We start from the raw sequence: 23,057 nt of genomic DNA, 5'->3' as shown, positions 1-23,057 counted from the left end.
TGTTCATCAAGAAGATATAATGATCACAGATTTGTAAACAGTGAACTTATAACTCCCAATTTAATAAACTCTACAAGACATACAAGGGAAACCGACCAAAGCAACAAAGTGTTAAGACTTTACTCTCACCAGTGACCATTCAAACCCAAAAACAGGACAAAAGAAACAAACAAAATCCAATAACCTAGCGATATCTGCTATGCTACACTAAGAGGAAAGTTCACTTGACAGACACCTGCAAAATATACTCAGTTCCAAGTTCATACACTCTTCATCAGTACATGGTACTTTTTCTAAAAAAATGCATAAAGCAAATCTTAATAATTTTTAAAAACTAAAATAATTATTATATCTTATCAGATCATAATGGATTAGGCTAAATACCAATAGCAAAAGGACTACAGAGATTATGTGAACACATGGAGCCTGAACAATATGCTTTGGATGAAAGTGAGCTACTATAGCAAACAGGGGAATTTTATAATTCCTATAATTAAATAAAAAATGAATCAATGTACAAGAACCTGTCAAACACAGCAAATGTATTAAAACAGAATGCTCTCAAACAAATAATCAAGTGATGTGTCTTAAATAGAATAAACTAATACCAGTAAAAGAAAAGAAAAAAAAATCAGGGCTGAACTCAATGAAATAGACATTAAAATTATAGAAAGGACCTATCAAACAAAAGTTTGGTTCATGGAAAAGATAAAGGCAACAAACTCAGCCAAACTAACCAAAGGAAAAAAAGAAGGCTCAAATCAGTAAAGTTGGGGAGAAATACGCTATATTATAACAGGTATCACTGAATCCAGAGGGTCATGAAGAAATAGTCTACAAAGTTATATTCCAATAAAATGAAGCTCTAAAGAACTAAGACAAAATCCGGACACATATAACCTTCTAAAATTTAAAACAAGAAGATGAAAGCCACGTAAACAGACAAGTAGTATGCAATGAAAGAGAGCAGTAAGGAGGTCTCCTCAAAGAATCAATTAAGCTGGATGGAGTCACTGTGAGGTCTGCAGATCTTTCAAGACAAACTAATGCCAGTGCTCCTGCAATACTTCCACTGAACAGAAAAGATTCAAACATTCTACAACGATAAATCCCTCACAGGACAAAGGACGACTTGTGGGAACCAGTCATCAGGCTTGGTGGTCCTTTATGCTCTGCATTCTCTTGTTGGCCAGTGTTCTAGTCCTTTATCCTAGCAATGGTGAACGGTTTCACTCTATAACAGCCCGCTGAACTGAGTAACAATACTGAATGTACTTTATGTTTCTTATGAGACAGTTAAAACAGGTTTAAACATTTACTTACAACTAGAGAAATGGTGCTAGCCTGCAATCCCAGATGTGGGAGACAGAGGCAAGAGGCTAAGATTTTGAGCTAACTTGGGCTATTCAGCTGGACCGACTTTTACAATGATAACAAACACACAAGTCAACCATCAAACACCGAACAGCTGTGCTTGCCTGGACTCCGGATTTGATCTCCATGCAGCTCCTTAAATCAATTTTTTAAAAGTTTAATTACCTGTCTTTTCTGTGTTCTTTTCCTGTTTTCCAGCCAGTCATCCATTTGCTCCTCAATTTCTTCAATAGAAGTTCCATGATCATAAGACTGAATATACGTATTTTCTAAAGGCATATACACAGGAAATTCTGGTTTTGGTTTTTTAACTTTAACTTTCTTCTGTTCTAAAAAGAATATTTAAAAATCAGTTATTAAGATTTGTTCAGAATAACAAAATTAAAATATTCTAACATTGTATTCGTAGACTCCATCTTTGAAGATCATATAAACAGTGTTATTTTATTAAGACAGAATTTCTCTCCTCTAAGTAGTTATGTACAATATTGCTCACTGACCACTGCATTATTTAAAACAAACTCAGACACTGCCAGTGTGACTATGACATACTCACACTATTAGTTTGCATATACCTTAGTTTTCAAAGAACCTTTCATTAAAACATTTCATTTGCCAAAATGGAGAGAGCTTTAACTTAGTGTATTAACTTTTTTTAATTTTCCCCGAGACTGGGTTTTCCTAATAGCCCTGGCTGTCCTGGAACTCACTTTGTAGACCAGGCTGTCCTCGAACTCAGAAATCCGCCTGCCTCTGCCTCCTAAGTGCTGGGATTAAAGGCATGCGCCACCACCGCCTGGCGTGTATTAACTTTTTTAAGGATTAATTTTTATCTATGCATATACATATGTTTCTATGTGAATGTGTGCCATGTATATGCCGGTGCACACCAGAAGAGGGCATCAGATACCCCAAAGTTGGTGTTATAGGTGTCTGGTCAGCCAGCAGTCAAGACTTGCCCAACCTGGGTGCTGGAAACTAAAGACTGAATACTCCAAAAAAGCAGGAAAGAGTCTTATCCACTGAGCCATCTTTACAACCCTTAGTTTTGAATCATACCCTTAATTACACATTAGCCATAATGTTTTGAACAAGTAACTTAACTGTTTGAGTGTCCATTTTTACATTTGGAAAGACAAAGTATTTCTCAATAGATTGCGTACCTTTATATTTTCAATATTTTAAAAAGAAAATCTAATCTGGGAGTATCGGTCAAACATTGCATAAAAGTATTTCCAAGGGTATTCACAGTGGCACACACGTTTAATCACATTGTTCAGAAGGAAGAGGCAAGCAGATCTCTGTGAGTTCAAGGGCAGCAAGGTCTACACAGTGAGTTCAATTAGAGCTATACAGAGACTTGTCTGAGAAATAGAAAAAGAAATAAGAAAAAAGATAAAAGAAAAAAAAAAAGGAAAAGGAAAAGAAAAGGAAAGGAAAAAAAGAAAGTCTCAATAATGCAAATACTATGGTGGCTGCAGAAATGAACAGGCAGCAACCCAGATCCTCAGCTTGTACTGGAGCACCGTTGACACTGCTGCGATGATGGCACTGCCTCGCCAGTCTTCAAAGAACGCCTGGCACCCACTCCCTCTTGGCGCTGAACTTCCTTCTCCTCAGTGACACCTCTGAGAAGCTGCTCCTTTTCCTGAACAAACGCCCCTAGTCCAACACCTAAATTCTTCCCACCCCACATCTGTGTGCACATGTGGCTATCATAAAGTCCATGTGATAGAGTCATCAAATACCTAGAAAAAAATCCAAATCTTTCCATTCACAGGGAAAATGATCTAACAATGGATGCTAGACTGAATACTCATTTGAAAGAAAACCAGACACAATCTTCTAAATGTATACAAAAATAAATTTCATCTGAAAAAAAGAATAGATTTTTGAAAATGAAATTCCAAAAATCTTACAAAAATTAACTTAAAATTGCATGTGCGATTAAAGGAAAAGAAAATCCTAATTTATATCATAATCCCAAATTCCAAAATTAATTAATTAGTTAATTAATTAAAAGACAGGATAACACCAAGAAACAACAAATTTGGAAAGAGTTTCTGCAACTCACAGGAAAAATAGGAAATTGATAAAGAGATTATAGAAAGAAATTGGTTATATAAATAAGAGGCAGGGAAATCAACAGAAAAAGTAAAAATCATGGGTAGGTAATCCAAATAAATAAACTCACAAGGCCAAGAAACAAGAAAAGAAGCCTATGCTCTCAGGCTTAAGGAATAAAAATTCAAGTAATTCCAAGACCTATTACATGGGTATGAGTTTTAAAAGATCTAATAACATATATTCCTGGCAAAGGAAAGGCTCTTTTTAAACCAGGGTGTATGTATGTATATGTGTTTTAAAGTGTGAATATTATATTAAAACCTTATGGGAGAGTGGTCTAAGATCTATTAAAATTAAAGAGTTTTCTGAACATCACAGAATTTGAATATTATTTTGGGCATGCATATAGATATGTGTGTGCTTATATGTAAGACTATTTACTGTTTCTATGGAGATCGTAGTCAGCAGTAAATACCTCATAAGAGAGGTAACTATATAATTATTGATGATTCATCAACATAGAGAAATACAAAGTCATTGATGAAGCACAGCTACAGTGATAATTTCTGGATTTTTCAATGAGTTTAAGTAGCAAAAGCACATGATTCCATATTTTCAAGAAAAATTATGCTTCTATATATCCTTATGTTTATGCAGAACTACACACATATTTAATTATTTTATTAAATTAGATATTATATAATCTTGGATATTATATAATACAGATATATTCCATGCTATATAATACATATTATATAATAGATAAAGGAGAGAAGCAGTGCAATAAAAACCAATAATGAAAAAGAGAAACAACACCGCAGCAAAAAACAAGTAAGATATATATGAACAAGAAATATGTGTGTGTGTACTTACATATTCTATGGCAAAACTATAAACAAGAATAAAGTGTAAAAGACTGTTCAACACAGGTCTACTTGTAAATTTAGGTTTCTAAAACCAATAAATAGCAGTTTCATAAATATAAGTTCTGTGCTTTTAAAAATAGTTTACAAGTTTGCACCATCCAACATTTTGCACTTGGCAAAATCTTAATTTAAAAGTAAGTATTTCCAAAACTAAATGTCTAGAAAATATGCATAAGTTTCCCAAAGATTCGTATTGGCCTAGTACTTTCAGTATTCCTCCAATAACCGTAATTCAATAAAACCTACAAAATTAGTATAGATACATGTACAAGAAGTTTGAATGTAATAACGTCAATTTATACTTCACTCAAAAAATCAAATCCAAGATTTCTCTTTTTAGCAGCATGGTGAGGCGTCTTAAGAAAAATTCAGAGTTAAATAAAAATATACAGTGTCTTGATGCTGCTTGCGAGGAGCTTACTGGATTCTTTTCATTACATTTTGATTGCAGGGCTAGAGAGATGTCTCAGCAGTAAAGAGCAACTCTTCTAAAGGTCTTGAGTTTGTTTCCCAGAACCCATGTGGTTGTTCAAACTGCTTGCAATTCTATCTTTAGGGGCAATCTGACACTACTGGTCTCTGTGGGTACCTGTACTCACATGTACACACCTACTCACAGACAGAATATACATACATACTATTAAAAATAATAAAATATTTTAAAAGTATCATAAAATCTGAAAGCTACTGAAAGAGAAACGTGGACACCAATGAAGCCACAAAACCTACAATCTGTCCTGCCTGCCAAATAAGCTAGGGTAATGGTGGCACCGAACTTGTGAGAGGAGCCAAACAATGTCTGATTTGACTTCAGGTCCACTCTATGAGAAGAAACACATACCTGACACCACTTAGGTAACCATGAACCAGAGACTGGGTTGTCTAGAGATCCAATGTAAAATCAAACACAACTGGTCATAAAAGAAGAAGAAAAAAACCAAACTCCTAAGATGACTCCTAATGATATTCTACTGTGGTCATAGATCTGCCTTATCCCAGCAGCAGATAGGACAGGTGCAGAGGCCCACAGCCAGACATTATGTGGAGATAGTCTAAAGGAGAGGTCTCCATCAAATTCCTCCCAGCAGAGTTCAGGGAATCCCATGGAAGAGAAGGTGGAAAAAGTGTAAGAGCCAGAGTGGATGGAGGGCACTGAGGAACAAGGCCCTCTCAATCAACTAAGCATGTCACATAGAGCTCACAGAGACTAAACAGCAAGTCCAGGTCTGGTCTACACCAGGTCCTCTGCATATATCATAGCTATTAGCTTTGTATTTCTATGGGACTCCTGACTGTGCCTGCTGTAGGGACTCTTCCTCCTGTTGGACTGCCAGTTCAACTTCAATATGAAAGATTTTACTTCCTCCTATTATTTTAATTTTGTCATGTTTAGTTGTTACTCTTAGATATGTTCTTTTCTAATGAGAGACAGAAAAAAAGTAGATCTGGATGGAAGGGATGTGGGAAGAAAATGAGAAGAGTGGAAGCAGGGGAAACTATAATCAAGATATAGTATATGAGAAAAGAATCTATTTTCAACTTAAAAATACATTTATTCTTTAATGATAATTAAGCTTCAAAAAAAGAGAGTCAAGTTAAACTTAACTAATAAACCAAGCAGACAAAAAAAACTCAAAAAAAAAAAACCAAATAATAAACAAACCAAAACAGCCAAGTTTACACTTAGGATTCATTAAATATGTAGTGAATGAAGAGAAATAGTGGTTTTTCAAAAGAAAAATTTATTCAGTAAGATTATAAAAGAATTATTAATACATTAACACCTTAAGAGATTCCTTCAATTTAGTGTACCATCTAAACAAAAAGGAGTTTGGAGCTCAAGAGAAATAAAAAGAAAAAAATGTATTTTGTGACAGAAGATGTAGGTAAGTAACATAGCAGTTGCCTAAAATATACAAGAACTTGGGTTCAACACAAAACTAACAAAATTTCCAACAAACGAAGTTTATTTATTACAGAGTGGGATTTAAAAAGAGAAATCTTATGAATTAGTTCTGTGATCAATTATTTTCTGAAGGTGTTTTTACTGCATATTTATCAATAATGATTTGAGCTCTCTGGCTATAAATCATACTTTACCAGCATACAGTAGATCACAGCACCCTAAACAAATGTTTTTCTAGCAGACCCAGAGATTTTCTGATGATCAGACAACCACAACTCTGTTTCACGAAAGCAAGACACACAAACCAAACCAAACCAAACCACACCAAACCACACCAAACCAAACCAAACCACACCAAACCACACCAAACCAAACCACACCAAACCAAACCACACCACACCAAACCAAACCAAACCAAACCAAACCAAACCAAACCACACCAAACCAAACCACACCAAACCAAACCAAACCACACCAAACCACACCAAACCACACCAAACCAAACCAAACCAAACCACACCAAACCAAACCACACCAAACCACACCAAACCAAACCACACCACACCAAACCACACCAAACCAAACCAAACCACACCACACCACACCAAACCAAACCAAACCAAACCACACCAAACCACACCAAACCAAACCACACCAAACCAAACCAAACCAAACCAAACCAAACTAAACCAAACCAAACTATAGCCACATTCACTCCCCCCACATCCAAAAGGTTGATAGGAAGACACTGTGAAATGGTAACAGAGCGCCATCCTTCTCCAGGGCAGCACAGGAAAAGGCAGAGAGGTAGATTTGGGTCCCAGGTCATCCGTCTGGTTCATGAAAATCTGTATTTCCTGCCCAGGTGGCTAGTATTGCGGCGTCTACCTTCCCTGAAAGGCCAGCTTAAGAGGAAAGTAAGCCGAGAATCAGAGGTTTGAGTAGTAGTAGGTAGTGTCATCCTCATATAACACTAGTGGGCACCAGTGGGGAACTGCTGGCATTCTTACCCCACATGATAAGCAGAAATACCAGCTCCAACTTGCACATCACACACCCTCTTCCTCAGCTGCAAAATATCTTAACTTTACATTAAAAGGCAAATGTACTGAAAGAGCTAATATATTTTTGAAAAAAAAAAAGGGGGCCAAGAATCACTTGACACAATTGAAAAACTTCTATGGCCACACAATGAAGACATAATCATGGCAAAGGGAAAAATATACAGACAAGAGAAAAAGGAATACTAGTTAGAAGGAATAACTCTGCATACATACAGGTAATTGATATAAGACAAAGGTTCAAATCCAATTCAACAGAAGAGGAATTTTCTTATAAAACAAAACAAAAATGAAAACAGTACTGGAAGTTCGGCATAGTGGTTCCCAACACTCAGAAGGCAGTGAAGGCAAACCTGTGAATCAGAGCCAGCCTGGTCCACACAGTGAGTTCCAGGCCAGTGAGAGTGACATAGCAAGGCTTCCATCCCACAAAGAAACAAAACCATAGAACCTGAATGCTAATGGGCCTCACAGCTATGCACTGGAACTGCACTCTCTGCCCAGAGAGAAGCAAGAGACTGAGTGAGCAGACCAGGCTATGTCAGTGTTACTAACATGCTATTTCAAATAAACAAGGATGATGAGGGTAATTTCTTTTTCTTTTTTTCATTATATGTAAGTACACTGTAGCTGTCTTCAGACACCCAGAAGAGGGCATCAGATCTCATTACGGATGGTTGTGAGCCACCATGTGGTTGCTGGGATTTGAACTCAGGACCTTCAGAAGAACAGTCAGTGCTCTTAACCGCTGAGCCATGTCTCCAGCCCGAGGGTAATTTTTTAAAAACAGATATCTTTCTGGGAGCAGAGCAATTGCTTAGTGGTTAAGACCACCTGGCGCTCTCACATCGCAGAGGCTAGATTTGCTTTCTAGCACCCACGCAGCAAAACACAGCAGGATGTAACTTCAGTTCTGATGCTCACTTCTGACCCCCATAAGGCACTGCATGTACATGGTGCACATGCATACATGTAGGCAGGCAAAAACACCCACTCATATAAAATAAAAATAAATCCTAATAAAGTAAGTATCCATGTGGGGAGCTAGAGATGGTTCAGTAGTGAAAAGCACCGGCAGCTCTTCCAGAGGATCTGGGTTCTATGTCAGAATCCCCATCGCTGCTCACAGCCACTGTAACTCACAGACATGAAATACAGTCATATGAATATGTATACCTATCAATAATAACTAAAGAAGTGAGGTCATGAATCTGAGAAGGAGTGAAGGAGATGCAGGAGTTGGAGGGGAACAAGGAGAGATAGAAATGATGTTAATATATTACTCGTGTGAAATTCTCAAAAAATTAAATAAAAAATTTACCCATTTTAGACCTCCTCCTCTGCAATTCAATTTTAGCAAGAGCATCAGAGCTTCCCTCTAAGTTAATTCTGGTTCTGCGCTCCAACTGCGCATACAATCTACGCAGTAAGCGGACAGACAGGCCTTAAATAACTGGCAGCATAAAATAACTGTTGCTAATATATACCTGTTGCACTTAATCAAGTAGATCAAAACATTTTTATGAAAACAGAATTCAAATGGTGGCCTTTAAAATTAAGAAAATGGAAGATAAAATATAAAACACGCATTGGGGGATCTGAGCCATTTTATATGAATTTTAAGCTATACAATGCAAAAACTATAATGAAGTTAACAAAATAAAAATTCCTTGCATGTAACCATTAGAGTTTACATTTAAAAACACATGACAGTTTCTGACTCTGCTAACAGTGAAAGCAATTGCTCTTTACTGCTCCCAACAATGATTCTCTATCACCTTTTCTAAAACACCATTGACACTAAAACATCAGATGGGTTCATCACGCTGGCCTCCTATGAGCGAGTACTGGGCTAGTGATGGACTGCCATGTGTTTTACAAGGCTGTTTATTACATGTCTTACTAAAAAAAAAAGACAACTTCCAGATGTCTATCTATTTAAAATTTTCTATTTCTTTACATGATTTTTTTTAAAGTAATACAATAAGAAAAAGTAATTTTTAAATCTGGAAAATTTTAAACATGTTCCAAAAAATGGTTACAAATATGCAACGTAAATTTTACACTGTGATAAACATCTTCCCATTTTTTCATTCGGGCAGTATATATTCTTAATCTGCTATTATTAGACAATTCTAGTACATACTCCAAAATTTTATCAGTAAGTTCTTATAAAAATTAGGTTAAACTGACAAGCTATAAAAGCAGTGAAATGTAGTGAACTCCTATTCCCTTCATAGGTAAATTTGGGGTTACTTTTAAGATTTTCCGTATTTTCTTAAAGGTTCGTTTTCCTTCTGACTCACTTAGAAGGCTTAAAAACGTTAATGTACAAACTTAACTTAAAAGTAACCATTTTATGAAAATTACACCTAGAGTTTCATTTGCCTATACTGACTGCCCAACATATACATTCAGCAAACCTTCACACACATTCCTGTCATTGTGATTCTTCCCTTCTTATAGGCCTGTACTTAAATAATTAGACACATTTAAGTATCATTTTGTAGTTGTTAGAAGTGTCATAATTAAATTATATGCCCCCAGAGGTGGGGTACTGTATAGGCAGACACGCACTGGCGTTCACTGATATTTGTAGATTACATACAGTCCTTATCATTTTCTTACTAAGCATCTACCATGTGCTAGGACACTGTTCACTGTTGCAGATACAACGTGAGAAACAAACAGTTCCTATTCTAAAGTGGCCCAGACACTCAGAGAATTGTGACAGACAGAAAAACTGCCTCTGAAAAAGAGTGTATCTTAATGACACATCAGTGCATGAAATAAAGTCCTCACATTCATAGAGTTTATATTTACTGGGAGAAACTAGACATAAAATTAATACATTTCTGCTAAGCAGTAGTAAATGTTGTGAATAAAATAACCAGTATGTGCATACAGTGTACAACTGGGAAAGATGTACATGAAACAAAGCCAATGAAAGGATCGTGTTCCATAGAACATTCCTGTATTTTCTTTTTTGTTTTGTAAAATGTTAAGACTTGTTTAGTTTTATTTTATGTTTATAGGTGCTTTGCTTGCAATGAAGAGCTGTGTACCACTGTGTGCATGGTGCCAATGGAAGACAGAACAGGGCAGCAGATCCTGTGGAGTAGGAGATATGAGCTTGGAACAGACAGCTGGGAGCTGCCATGTGGGTGCTGGGAACTGAACTCAGGTCCTCTGTAAGATCAGCTATGCTCTCACCCCCGAGCCATCTCTTCTTCAGCTCTGTTTTTATTTCTTTAAGATCCTGCTGGGTAGCTCTGGCTGGCCTGGTAGTCAACATGTAACCCATGGCCTTCAAGGACCATGTCTTCCGTCTCAGCTTTCAGGGCACTGGGGTTAAAGGAGTCCCCATTCCTGACTTCTTTTCTTTTCTTTTCTTTTCTTTTTCTTTTCTTTTTTTTTTTTTTTTTTTTTAAGATTTATTGTAGTTAGGGAAGCAGAAAGCCGGCCTGAGTTGGGTCACAGGCCTCTTCCTGTCTGACCAGCACCAGGGTGGCTGGGGCGCGGGGTCGGCTGACACCCGCCAGCAACCCACAACACCCGCCACAGGATCTTAAGACTTCTGGTGAGTGGAACACAGCTTCTGCTCCAGTCCAGTTGCTCGCGGGACCTGAGACTGCATTGGTTAGGGAAGCAGAAAACCGGCCTGAATAGGGCCACAAGCCTCTTCCGGTCTGACCAGCACCGGGGTAGTTAGGGCCCAGGGTCAGCTGAAATCTGCAAGCTACCCACGACACCCGCCACAGGATCTTAAGACTTCTGGTGAATAGAACACAGCGTCTGCTCCAATCTTTAAACAGAGACAACGATAACAACTAACCCCAGAGATTACCAGATGGCGAAAGGTAGACGTAATAATCTTATTAACAGAAACCAAGACCACTCACCATCATCAGAACCCAGCACTCCCACTTCGCCCAGTCCAGGGCACCCCAACACACCGGAGAAGCTAGACCCGGATCTAAAAGCATATCTCATGATGATGGTAGAGGACATCAAGAAGGACTTTAATAACACACTTAAAGAAATACAGGAGAACACTGCTAAAGAGGTAGAAGACATTAAAGAGGAAGCACAAAAATCCCTTAAAGAATTGCAGGAAAACCAGACCAAACAGGTGATGGAATTGAATAAAACCATCCAAGACCTAAAAAGGGAAGTAGAGACAATGAAGAAAACCCAAATTGAGGCAACGCTGGAGATAGAAACCCTAGGAAAGAAATCTGGAACCATAGATGCAAGCATCAGCAACAGAATACAAGAGATGGAAGAGAGAATCTCAGGTGCAGAGGACTCCATAGAGAACATCTGCACGACAATCAAAGAAAATACAAAATCCAAAAAGATCCTAACTCAAAACATCCAGGAAATCCAGGACACAATGAGAAGACCAAACCTACGGATAATAGGAGTAGATGAGAATGAAGATTTTCAACTCAAAGGACCAGCAAATATCTTCAACAAAATTATAGAAGAAAACTTCCCAAACCTAAAGAAAGAGATGCCCATGAACATACAAGAAGCTTACAGAACTCCAAATATATTAGACCAGAAAAGAAATTCCTTCCGACAAATAATAATCAGAACAACAAATGCACTAAATAAAGATAGAAAATGAAAAGCAGTAAGGGAAAAAGGTCAAGTAACATACAAAGGCAAGCCTATCAGAATTACACCAGATTTTTCACCAGAGACTATGAAAGCCAGAAGGGCCTGGACAGATGTTATACAGAAACTAAGAGAACACAATTTCCAGCCCAGGCTATACCCAGCCAAACTCTCAATTACCATAGATGGAGAAACCAAAGTATTCCACGACAAAACCAAATTCACACATTATCTTTCCACGAATCCAGCCCTTCAAAGGATAATAACAGAAAAAAACCAATACTAGGACGGAAACCACGTCCTAGAAAAAGCAAGAAGGTAATCCCTCAACAAACCTAAAAGAAGACAGCCACAAGAACAGAACACCAACTCTAACAACAAAAATAAAGGGAAGCAACAATTACTTCTCCCTAATATCTCTTAATATCAATGGACTCAACTCCCCAATAAAAAGACATAGACTAACAGACTGGCTACAGAAACAGTACCTGGCTACAGAAACATTTTGCTGCTTACAGGAAACTCATCTCAGAGAAAAACATAGACACTACCTCAGAATGAAAGGCTGGAAAACAATTTTCCAAGCAAATGGTAGGAAGAAACAAGCTGGAGTAGCCATTATAATATCTGATAAGATTGACTTCCAACCCAAAGTCATCAAAAAAGACAAGGAAGGGCACTTCATTCTCATCAAAGGTAAAATCCTCCAAGAGGAACTATCAATCCTGAATATCTATGCTCCAAATACAAGGGCAGCCACATTCATTAAAGATACTTTAGTAAAGCTCAAAGCACACATTGCACCTCACACAATAATAGTGGGAGACTTCAACACACCACTTTCACCAATGGACAGATCATGGAAGCAGAAACAAAACAGGGACACAGTGAAACTAACAGAGGTTATGAAACAAATGGATCTGACAGATATCTACAGAACATTTTATCCTAAAATAAAAGGATATAACTTCTTCTCAGCACCTCACGGTACCTTCTCCAAAATTGACCACATAATTGGTCACAAAACAAGCCTCAACATATACAAAAATATTGAAATTGTCCCATGCATCCTATCAGATCACCATGGACTAAGACTGATCTTCAATAACAAAATAAATAATAGAAAGCCAACACACACGTGGAAACTAAACAACACTCTTCTCAATGATACCTTGGTCAAGGAAGGAATAAAGAAAGAAATTAAGGACTTTCTGGAGTTTAATGAAAATGAAGCCACAACATACCCAAACTTATGGGACACATTGAAAGCATTTCTAAGAGGAAAACTCATAGCTCTGAGTGCCTCCAAAAAGAAACTAGAGAGAGCACACATTAGCAGCTTGACAACACACCTAAAAGCTCTAGAACGAAAGGAAGCAAATTCACCCAAGAGGAGTAGACGGCAAGAAATAATCAAACTCAGGAGTGAAATCAACCAAGTGGAAACAAGAAGAACAATTCAAAGAATCAACCAATCGAGCTGGTTCTTCGAGAAAATCAACAAGATAGATAAACCCTTAGCCAGACTCATTAGAGGGCACAGGGAAAGTATTCTAATTAACAAAATCAGAAATGAAAAGGGAGACATAACAACATACCCTGAAGAAATCCAAACACCATCAGATCCTTCTACAAAAGCAAAAGGCTATACTCAACAAAACTGGAGAACCTGGATGAAATGGACAAGTTTCTAGACAGATACCAGGTACCAAAGTTAAATCAAGATCAGGTTAATGATCTAAACAGTCCCATATCCCCTAAAGAAATAGAAGCAGTCATTAACAGTCTTCCAACCAAAAAAAGCCCAGGACCAGATGGGTTTAGTGCAGAGTTCTATCAAACCTTCAAAGAAGATCTAATCCCAGTTCTTCACAAACTATTCCACAAAATAGAAGCAGAAGGTACTCTACCCAACTCATTCTATGAAGCCACGATTACTCTGATACCTAAACCACATAAAGACCCAACAAAGATAGAGAACTTCAGACCAATTTCCCTTATGAATATTGATGCAAAAATCCTCAATAAAGTTCTCGCTAACCGAATTCAAGAACACATCAAAACAATCATCCATCCTGACCAAGTAGGTTTCATCCCAGGGATGCAAGGATGGTTCAATATACGAAAATCCATCAATGTAATCCATTATATAAACAAACTCAAAGACAAAAACCACATGATCATCTCCTTAGATGCTGAGAAAGCATTTGACAAAATCCAACACCCATTCATGATAAAAGTCTTGGAAAGATCAGGAATTCAAGGCCCATACCTAACCATGATAAAAGCAATGTACAGCAAACCAGTAGCCAATATCAAAGAAAATGGTGAGAAGCTGGAAGAAATCCCACTAAAATCAGGGACTAGACAAGGCTGCCCACTCTCTCCCTACCTATTCAACATTGTACTTGAAGTCCTAGCCAGAGCAATTAGACAACAAAAGGAGATCAAGGGGATACAAATCGGAAAAGAAGAAGTCAAAATATCACTTTTTGCAGATGATATGATAGTATACATAAGTGACCCTAAAAATTCCACCAGAGAACTCCTAAGCCTGATAAATAGCTTCGGTGAAGTAGTTGGATATAAAATTAACTCAAGCAAGTCAATGGCCTTTCTGTACACAAAGGATAAATAGGCAGAGAAGGAAATTAGGGAAACAACACCCTTCTCGATAGTCACAAACAATATAAAATACCTTGGCGTGACTCTAACTAAGGAAGTGAAAGATCTGTATGACAAGAACTTCAAGTCCCTGAAGAAAGAAATTAAAGAAGATCTCAGAAGATGGAAAGACCTCCCATGCTCATGGATTGGCAGGATCAACATTGTAAAAATGGCTATCTTACCAAAAGCAATCTACAGATTCAATGCAATCCCCATCAAAATTCCAACTCAATTCTTCAACGAATTAGATAGGGCAATCTGCAAATTCATCTGGAACAACAAAAAACCTAGGATAGCAAAAACTCTTCTCAAGGATAAAAGAACCTCTGGTGGAATCACCATGCCTGACCTAAGCTGTACTACAGAGCAATTGTGATAAAAACTGCATGGTACTGGTATAACGACAGACAAGTAGACCAATGGAACAGAATTGAAGACCCTGAGATCAACCCACATACCTATGGTCACTTGATCTTTGACAAGGGAGCAAAAACCATCCAGTGGAAAAAAGACAGCATTTTCAACAAATGGTGCTGGCACAAGCGGCGGTTATCATGTAGAAGAATGCGAATTGATCCATTCCTATCTCCTTGTACCAAGGTCAAATCTAAGTGGATTAAGGAACTCCACATAAAACCAGAGACACTGAAACTTATAGAGGAGAAAGTCTGTAAAAGCCTCAAAGATATGGGCACAGGTGAAAAATTCCTGAATAGAACAGCAATGGCTTGTGCTGTAAGATCGAGAATCGATAAATGGGACCTCATAAAGTTGCAAAGCTTCTGCAAGGCTAAAGACACCATCAATAAGACAAAAAGACCACCAACAGATTGGGAAAGGATCTTTACCTATCCTAAATCAGATAGGGGACTAATATCCAATATATATAAAGAACTCAAGAAGGTGGACTCCAGAAAATCAAATAACCCCGTTAAAAAATGGGGCTCAGAACTGAACAAACAATTCTCACCTGAGGAATACCGAATGGTAGAGAAGCACCTGAAAAAATGTTCAACATCCTTAATCATCAGGGAAATGCAACTCAAAACAACCCTGAGATTCCACCTCACACCAGTCAGAATGGCTAAGATCAAAAATTCAGGTGACAGCAGATGCTGGCGAGGATGTGGAGAAAGAGGAACACTCCTCCATTGTTGGTGGGATTGCAAGCTTGTACAACCACTCTGGAAATCAGTCTGGCGGTTCCTCAGAAAATTGGACATATTACTACCGAAGGATCCAGCAATACCTCTCCTGGGCATATATCCAGAAGATGTTCCAACCGGTAAGAAGGACACATGCTCCACTATGTTCATAGCAGCCTTATTTATAATAGCCAGAAGCTGGAAAGAACCCAGATGCCCCTCAACAGAGGAATGGATACAGAAAATGTGGTACATTTACACAAAGGAGTACTACCCAGCTATTAAAAGGAATGAATTTATGAAATTCCTAGGCAAATGGATGGATCTGGAGGGCATCATCCTGAGTGAGGTAACATATTCACAATGGAACTCACACAATATGTACTCACTGATAAGTGGATATTAGCCCAAAAACTTAGGATACCCAAGATATAAGATACAATTTGTTAAACACATGAAACTCAAGAAGAACGAAGACCAAAGTGTGGACACTGTGCCCGTTCTTAGAATTTGGAACAAAACACCCATGGAAAGAGTTACAGAGATAAAGTTTGGAGCTGTGAAGAAAGGATGGACCATCTGAAGATTGCCATATCCAGGGATCCATCCCATAATCAGCTTCCAAATGCTGACACCATTGCATATACTAGCAAGATTTTGCTGAAAGGACCCAGATATAGCTGTCTCTCGTGAGACAATGCCGGGGCCTAGCAAACACAGAAGTGGATGCTCACAGTCACCTATTGGATGGATCACAGGGCCCCCAATGGAGGAGCTAGAGAAAGTACCCAAGGAGCTAAAGGGAACTGCAACCCCATAGGTGGAACATTATTATGAACTAACCAGTACCCCAGAGCTCTTGACTCTAGCTGCATTTGTATCAAAAGATGGCCTAGTCGGCCATCACTGGAAAGAGAGGCCCATTGGACTTGCCAACTTTATATGCCCCAGTACAGGGGAATGCCAGGGCCAAAAAGTGGGAGTGGGTGAGTAGGGGACTGGGGGGGGGGGTGTATTGGGGACTTTTTGGATAGCATTGGAAATGTAATTGAGGAAAATACCTAATAAAAAATTCAAAAAAAAAAGATTTATTTATTTATTATTATATGTAAGTACACTGTACCTGTCTTCAGACACTCCAGAAGAAGGAGTCAGATCTCGTTATGGATGGTTGTGAGCTACCATGTGGTTGCTGGGATTTGAACTCCAGACCTTCGGAAGAGCAGTAGGGTGCTCTTACCCGCTGAGCCATCTCACCAGCCCATCCTGACTTCTTTTCAATAGACAGATAATTTATTCAGGGCTGTTTATATTTCATCACAATGTTACAAAAGAAACAAAGGCTTCCAAAACAAAACCTAGGCTTTTTTTTCCAGGCTTGTCCACTGCTATAGTACTATTAACACATAATAGTTGGTTATTATTGGCACTAAATATAACTTATAATTTTAGTATTGAAAGAGAATTGGTCTTTGGGGATTCTGAATGGCCCCGCATTTGAAGGTATGTGACTCCAGGTTGGCTCATCTCTCTTGACACTTGACTTTGTATGGCTCAGTAACAGTATTTCCTATGTATAATAAAGGACAAGTGACTCCGTTGGAAAACGGCAAAGAAAACACAGAAAATTCAACTTCTGTTAAAGGAAAATTAGAATCTAATTTTATACGACATTGATAATAAAGTAAAGCAATACTTAGAACTCACTTTGAAGGGTTTCAATTTCAATTCTAGCCAGTGCGTCTTCTTTTTCCTTCAATTTTGTCTCCTTATATTTTGCATAAAACTGCCCAGCATCCTTAAAAAGAAGTTACAAGTAAATTAACATAGGATAAGTTTGCTTTGACAATATGTTCCCTGTAACCTCCTTTTAGAACAATGCACTTATTTTCCACTTAGTCTTTCCTCTGTGTTCCAATGACAAAATGAACAAAGGACCCTGAACAAAACTTCTCTGTAACGTTTCTCTCCTGGAGAACTAAGTCCAAAATGTGCTTGGGTGTACGTTTAAGTAAACTTTTCACATATGGAAAGGAGGGTTTCCTGTCCGATTCACTTTCACTGTGTGATGTCTCCCATCATCAATCATAATACTGTACAGGCAGCAGAAAAGCATATTGACTGAACAAGTATCTAGTGTAGGAATTATGTTACTTTGCCTTACAAAGCACAGTTTTGTGTTATTTCCTCAGCTTCAGATCTCAGCACTACTGAGAATGGAACAATTTAGCTCTGCATGAAAGCTGTCACTCTGCCTTCCTATTACTCTCAGGAAAAACTGTAACATAGTCGTCATAGGAAACTGAAGACACATGCTACATAGACACTCATGTGTAAACATCCAGAGGCTAAAGTCTCAGTGACACACAGGCAAGTCTTCAGCAAGGTACCAAAAGAGTAGGCAGCACAAACTGACCATCCTAGCAACGACTCCTTAATGTAAGTCTCAATACATTCCAGAAATACTAGGCCACACTGTGTTTCCACACCTCTGTCTTTCCTTTGCCCTCAGGTTAAACTATTTTGGTTTTGGTCCCTGCCATTATTTTGACAAACTGCTTATCATGTTAGAGAGCCTGTTCAAATACCACTGCCTTCATCTTCTCCAGAAGAGCAAGACTCTGTACTTAAACACTCATATGTTTGTACCATATTATAATATCAGCTAGAAGATGGGGCACTTGAGACAGAACAAAGATTTGACAGAACAAGCACTCCATAAGTGTTACTGAACTGAACCAAACTGGAATACATGTGAAATCTTACAAAGTAGGAAATGAAAAGGCATGATCTGACTGATGAAGGTTAAGGAAAGAAGTAGGTATCAAAGATACATTTAATGTAATACTTCTGTATGCTAGGATTCCTAGAGAAGATTAATCCCAGGTCTAGGAAACAAAGGCACACCACTACTGAGGTCAGCTGTCACACGTGAATATTCCCACCTCATTTCATTCATGACTGTGAGCAGACAATGGCATCTCATGAGTCTGTCTCGCGGATTATAGAACTCTTCTACCAGATAACAAATTAGGGGAATTATAGAGAGAGTCTTCCTAAAACATTTGATAAATACATAATGAGGATTTAAAAAATTCTTTCAGTTGACTTTCATGTTTCTAATTTCTAGTACAAGCATTCCTTTCAGCCATAGGTCAGCTACACAGCTAGTCAGTCAGTCAGAAGAGCACAGATAGTAATTCACCCAACTTACCCAATTTACTCATCCTCCCATACCAACACATAAATTATACCTACATTTCCTCAGGGTTCTGGGCTAAGGTTTTATGGCCCCTTAACAGTTGCCATCCCCCTCCCCACAAAATTCTCAACCCTAGAGGAGTACTACTTTATAGTAAGTCATATCAGTCATTTATACCTTGGTGTGAATGAATGAATGAGCTTATTAGCTTCTTTCCACAGAGTAGGTTTTAATAGTAGGGAAGAAGAAAAGGCCAGGAAGGCATTGGTTCCTTGAGGGGAGTAGGAAATGTGGCACCATGCAAAAAAAAGAAGGGCACAGATTAGTTATTTATGAGATGAAAGAATATAGATTGAAATATATCATCAGAGTATAAAGTACAATGAGATATAGTGTTTAAGAGGAGAGATTTGATTTTTGAGACAAGATCTTACTAGATAGCCCAGCAAGCCTTGAACTCATGATTCTCCTACTGTAGCTTCAAAGTGCTGGGATTACAGGCATAAATCAACAGAAGAGATTACATTTTGGAGTCTGGCTCCCTATTTTACTGGATAGGAGATATTCAGCAAATGGTTTCTGAGTCAGTTTTCTCATCCATAAGTAAGGTTAAAGTGTCTAACTCAAAGTCTGTTATGAAGAGTAAACATTTTACTATTTAGGGGGCATGTTTGCTGCCCTCTGCACAGTCCAGTCTTCCATGTATTATGGTTCCCTAATCATCTGACATCACTGTATTGTCTACTACAAAGCAAGGCTGAGTTGCTATGCTCCAAACCTCACCAAAGTACCTCCTGTCAAATCCTGCATCTTCTTGCTGCTCTTACTTCTTATTTTTACCATCTTAGTTGCAATGAAAAACCTGTTAACAGGTGGTAACAGCCTCTTCTTAGAGGTCCTGCCAACCTTAAATATTTCTCCACTAAGGTCTCCTCTTCTTGCTATAGCACATAATTTTACCAAGACTCTGCTTTGAAATAGTCATATAGCCACAGATATACATGCCTAAGAGTTGTAAAGTATCAAACACCTAAACCATGTCTAGCTAACTCAGGGTTATTTTGCAAATTTTCTATTTTATTATCTGTTCAGGGCAAAGAACCTTATCTTTCATATGCTCAAGCTGTAAGCTTGTATTTAAACACTCCTGATCTTTTTCAACTTATTCGTACTTTCAAATTACAGTTATAATTTACCTTTTTTCAAGAAACACCGTTTCCCTAACAAGCCTACCATTTCAAATAATTCAACTGTAAGTAGATAATTCTGCTGTTTCAGTTATCCTTGTGCACAGTACAGTGTAACATGCGTAAAGGTCCACTATAATCAGGCACATTCTAAAAGGAGACTGGTTATATGACAGAGAAGCTTGAAATTCTGTCTCCTATGGGACAAGAGGTGCAAAGATTAGAGATAACCTACCAGGAGCATTTTTAACACTCATCAAAGGAATAATAGTATGAATATTTTATAAAGTTCCAGAAATGAAAGTTTCAATTTTGAATACATCTTAAAAAGCGTTTTCTAATAGTAAAAAATAGCTAAAAATAAACTGACTCTGCATGTAGTAGTATCCAAGAAGAGAGCAAGCAGTATTCTTTAAAATATATTTTAAAGAGATTCAAGCATTCAAGAGAATTTGAAAAGACACTGTATTTAACATCTCCCCCCCATCCAACTTCTGTTTTTCTTCAGGTGGTAATCCAAGATAATAGAAATGTTTAGTGGAAAAAAAAAAAAAAACCAAAACAATACTGTTGACTACAAGATAAACTCCAGTTTATTAACACTGGAGGTTAAGGATATTCTATAGATATAAACACCGTATCTATTCTCTTAGCCTTTGTACACTACCCATGAGAAGATAGATTAATAAATGTTTCATGAAAGAACAGCACTAACTCTTTACTGCTCTAAACTGACTAGCTTGGACTCTTTAGTACCGAATCAAAACTATGACATTTACATTCCTCCAGAGTTTGCCTTCTCCAGGAGCTTGTAGTTTTCATGGCTAAAACTTACAACAAAAGCTTTTCCTCTAGAAACAATTTTTCTGAATTAAAATTTCTTTAGGAAATCTGCCTGTACAGATAGCAAACAAAGGACTGGTTTTACTTAAGATTGTGGCAATCTAGAGGATTTATGTTATTAGTGTTTGTATATAATTCTGAAGCATGGGCTACTGAACAAGAATCCACTGAGCAGTTGTATGGATTTAGATTTACCTGATAAATCACCATTAAATACAAGTGTTGTGATTTTTTAAAGGCATGTGAGGATTATTTATGACAAATAACAGTTGTAGGGGCTGGAGAGATGGCTCAGCAGTTAAGAGCACTGACTGTTCTTCCAGAGGTCCTGAGTTCAATTCCCAGCAACCACATGGTGGCTCACAACCATCTGTAATGGGATCAGATGCCCTCTCCTGGTGTGTCTGAAGACAACTAGAGTGTACTCATATAAATAAAATAAATACAACTTTAAAAAGAGGAATATTTCTCCTCTTCACTTGGATGGGCTGCAGGTAGAGGTATGCCATTCAGAAATCAGCTGGTAGAAAAGATCTTGGAAATCTTTGGCTCTTTGTACTTGCCCTAACAAACATGGAAGCCCAAGTTTCAGGAGATCACAGATAGATGATATGAAGGCATAACTGTTCTGAGCCTGAGTGGCATGAGAACTGATTAAGTCCCACTCAGTGGTAGACAAGTGTCTAATTTACAAAAACTGGTCTATTGGATTTTAGGATGATTGGGGCCTTACCAAATTCTATTAGTCTATTGTGACAGCAAGTTTAGTATCTCACATGTATAAAAATGCTTGAGAACAAAAGTGTTTCAGAGTTCTTATTTTTCTATTGGCTACTACACATTCATTTATTTTGTCCTGTTTTGAGCTATGTGCACATACATAATGGAACCCAAATCTAAAGATAAAATTCTCTTATGTTTCACATATACTTTATACCCATAACCAGAAGGTAATTTTATAGACTATTTCTTATTTACATGAAACAAAGTCAGCAGACAATGACTTATGCCATCATGTCAGCACTCAAAAAGTTTTAAATTTTGGAGCATTTTGGATTTCAGATTTTGGATGAGGAATGCTCAAACCTGACACGCAATGGTGCCAATGGGTTGAACACAGCACATTCAATGGGAACTTTTAGTGAGCCTAGTAGAGACTTCATTATAAAGAGAAAAGTGTAGTGAGATGCAATACTTCTGAGGTAAGCAGGATATAGTATGGAGATACTCCACACATCAACCTTTATTTTAGCATTACTGATACAGTAATATTAAAGTAACATTCGGACTTGGCGTGGTTCGTTATGTTTTAGTTTACTTTTACTTCTTTCTAAATACCTCAAAATAAGAACCAATATGAAAAAGCCTAGTCCGGGGGTATAAACAAAGATGGTGGCACCTGCTGCAATGCTCTGTGGAGTCTGAGATGCATGGAGGTTCTGAAGGGTGAAGTAACAGTAGAAAACCGAGTCTGCAGAGCTCACAGTAGTAGCTCTGGAACACCCTACAATGGAGAAAAGGCAAGTCTTTGAGTAGATGCTATTAAAAAGTAGACTCATGAAACTGAAAAGAAAGCTGAAAAAAAGCCAGCCGTGGCAGAGAACAATGGATGAGTCCATACTGTTCGCTGCCTCATCTAGGCTAACAGGCTGCAAGCACAAAGGTCATTCCTGATGAGCCTTAGGGGTGTGAGCACCAATGACAAGGAGATGCGTGATGGCCGGCAGCTCCTACACACACGGGTCAGTACTAACTAGGGCTTGTACTAGGCCCACTAGCACAGCCCACAGCATGGAGCCACTGCTGCAGCCTGTGCTGCTTGCCCTGGCTACAGCCTACAAGCTCAACAGTTGTGCCTGATGAACAGTGGGTCGGCAGATATTGAAGGTTAACAGGTGTGATGCCCTGCCTAGCTGCAACTTCACCCTGACTCCAGGAAATAACAGGGTATCTGAGACAAATCTCCATACCAGTATTTATGGTACTTCAGAAATCAGAAACTTTGAACCAGACCACCACATTGTGGTGGTTTGAATATGCTTGGCCCATGGAAATG

General features: G+C 38.1%; 1 protein-coding gene across 1 annotated transcript in view; it reads right to left on the bottom strand.

The window, feature by feature from the left end:
• Nucleotides 1–23,057, bottom strand: part of Dnajc1 (DnaJ heat shock protein family (Hsp40) member C1) — a 176,900-nt gene that overhangs the window by 51,164 nt on the left and 102,679 nt on the right. Inside the window, exons 7-8 of the mRNA XM_021152177.3 lie at nucleotides 17,477–17,567; nucleotides 1,540–1,703 (exon numbers count right to left, since the gene is read on the bottom strand). Of these exons, the coding sequence (XP_021007836.1) occupies nucleotides 1,540–1,703; nucleotides 17,477–17,567 (255 nt within the window). The remainder of the gene's footprint in view (nucleotides 1–1,539; nucleotides 1,704–17,476; nucleotides 17,568–23,057) is intronic.

This window comes from Mus caroli, unplaced genomic scaffold (assembly GCF_978045245.1).
Source record: "Mus caroli unplaced genomic scaffold, Mus_caroli_1 scaffold_2, whole genome shotgun sequence".
Lineage (NCBI taxonomy): Eukaryota > Metazoa > Chordata > Mammalia > Rodentia > Muridae > Mus > Mus caroli.
Note: the sequence above shows the minus strand (reverse complement) of the source record. Positions and strands in the feature narration are given on the sequence as shown.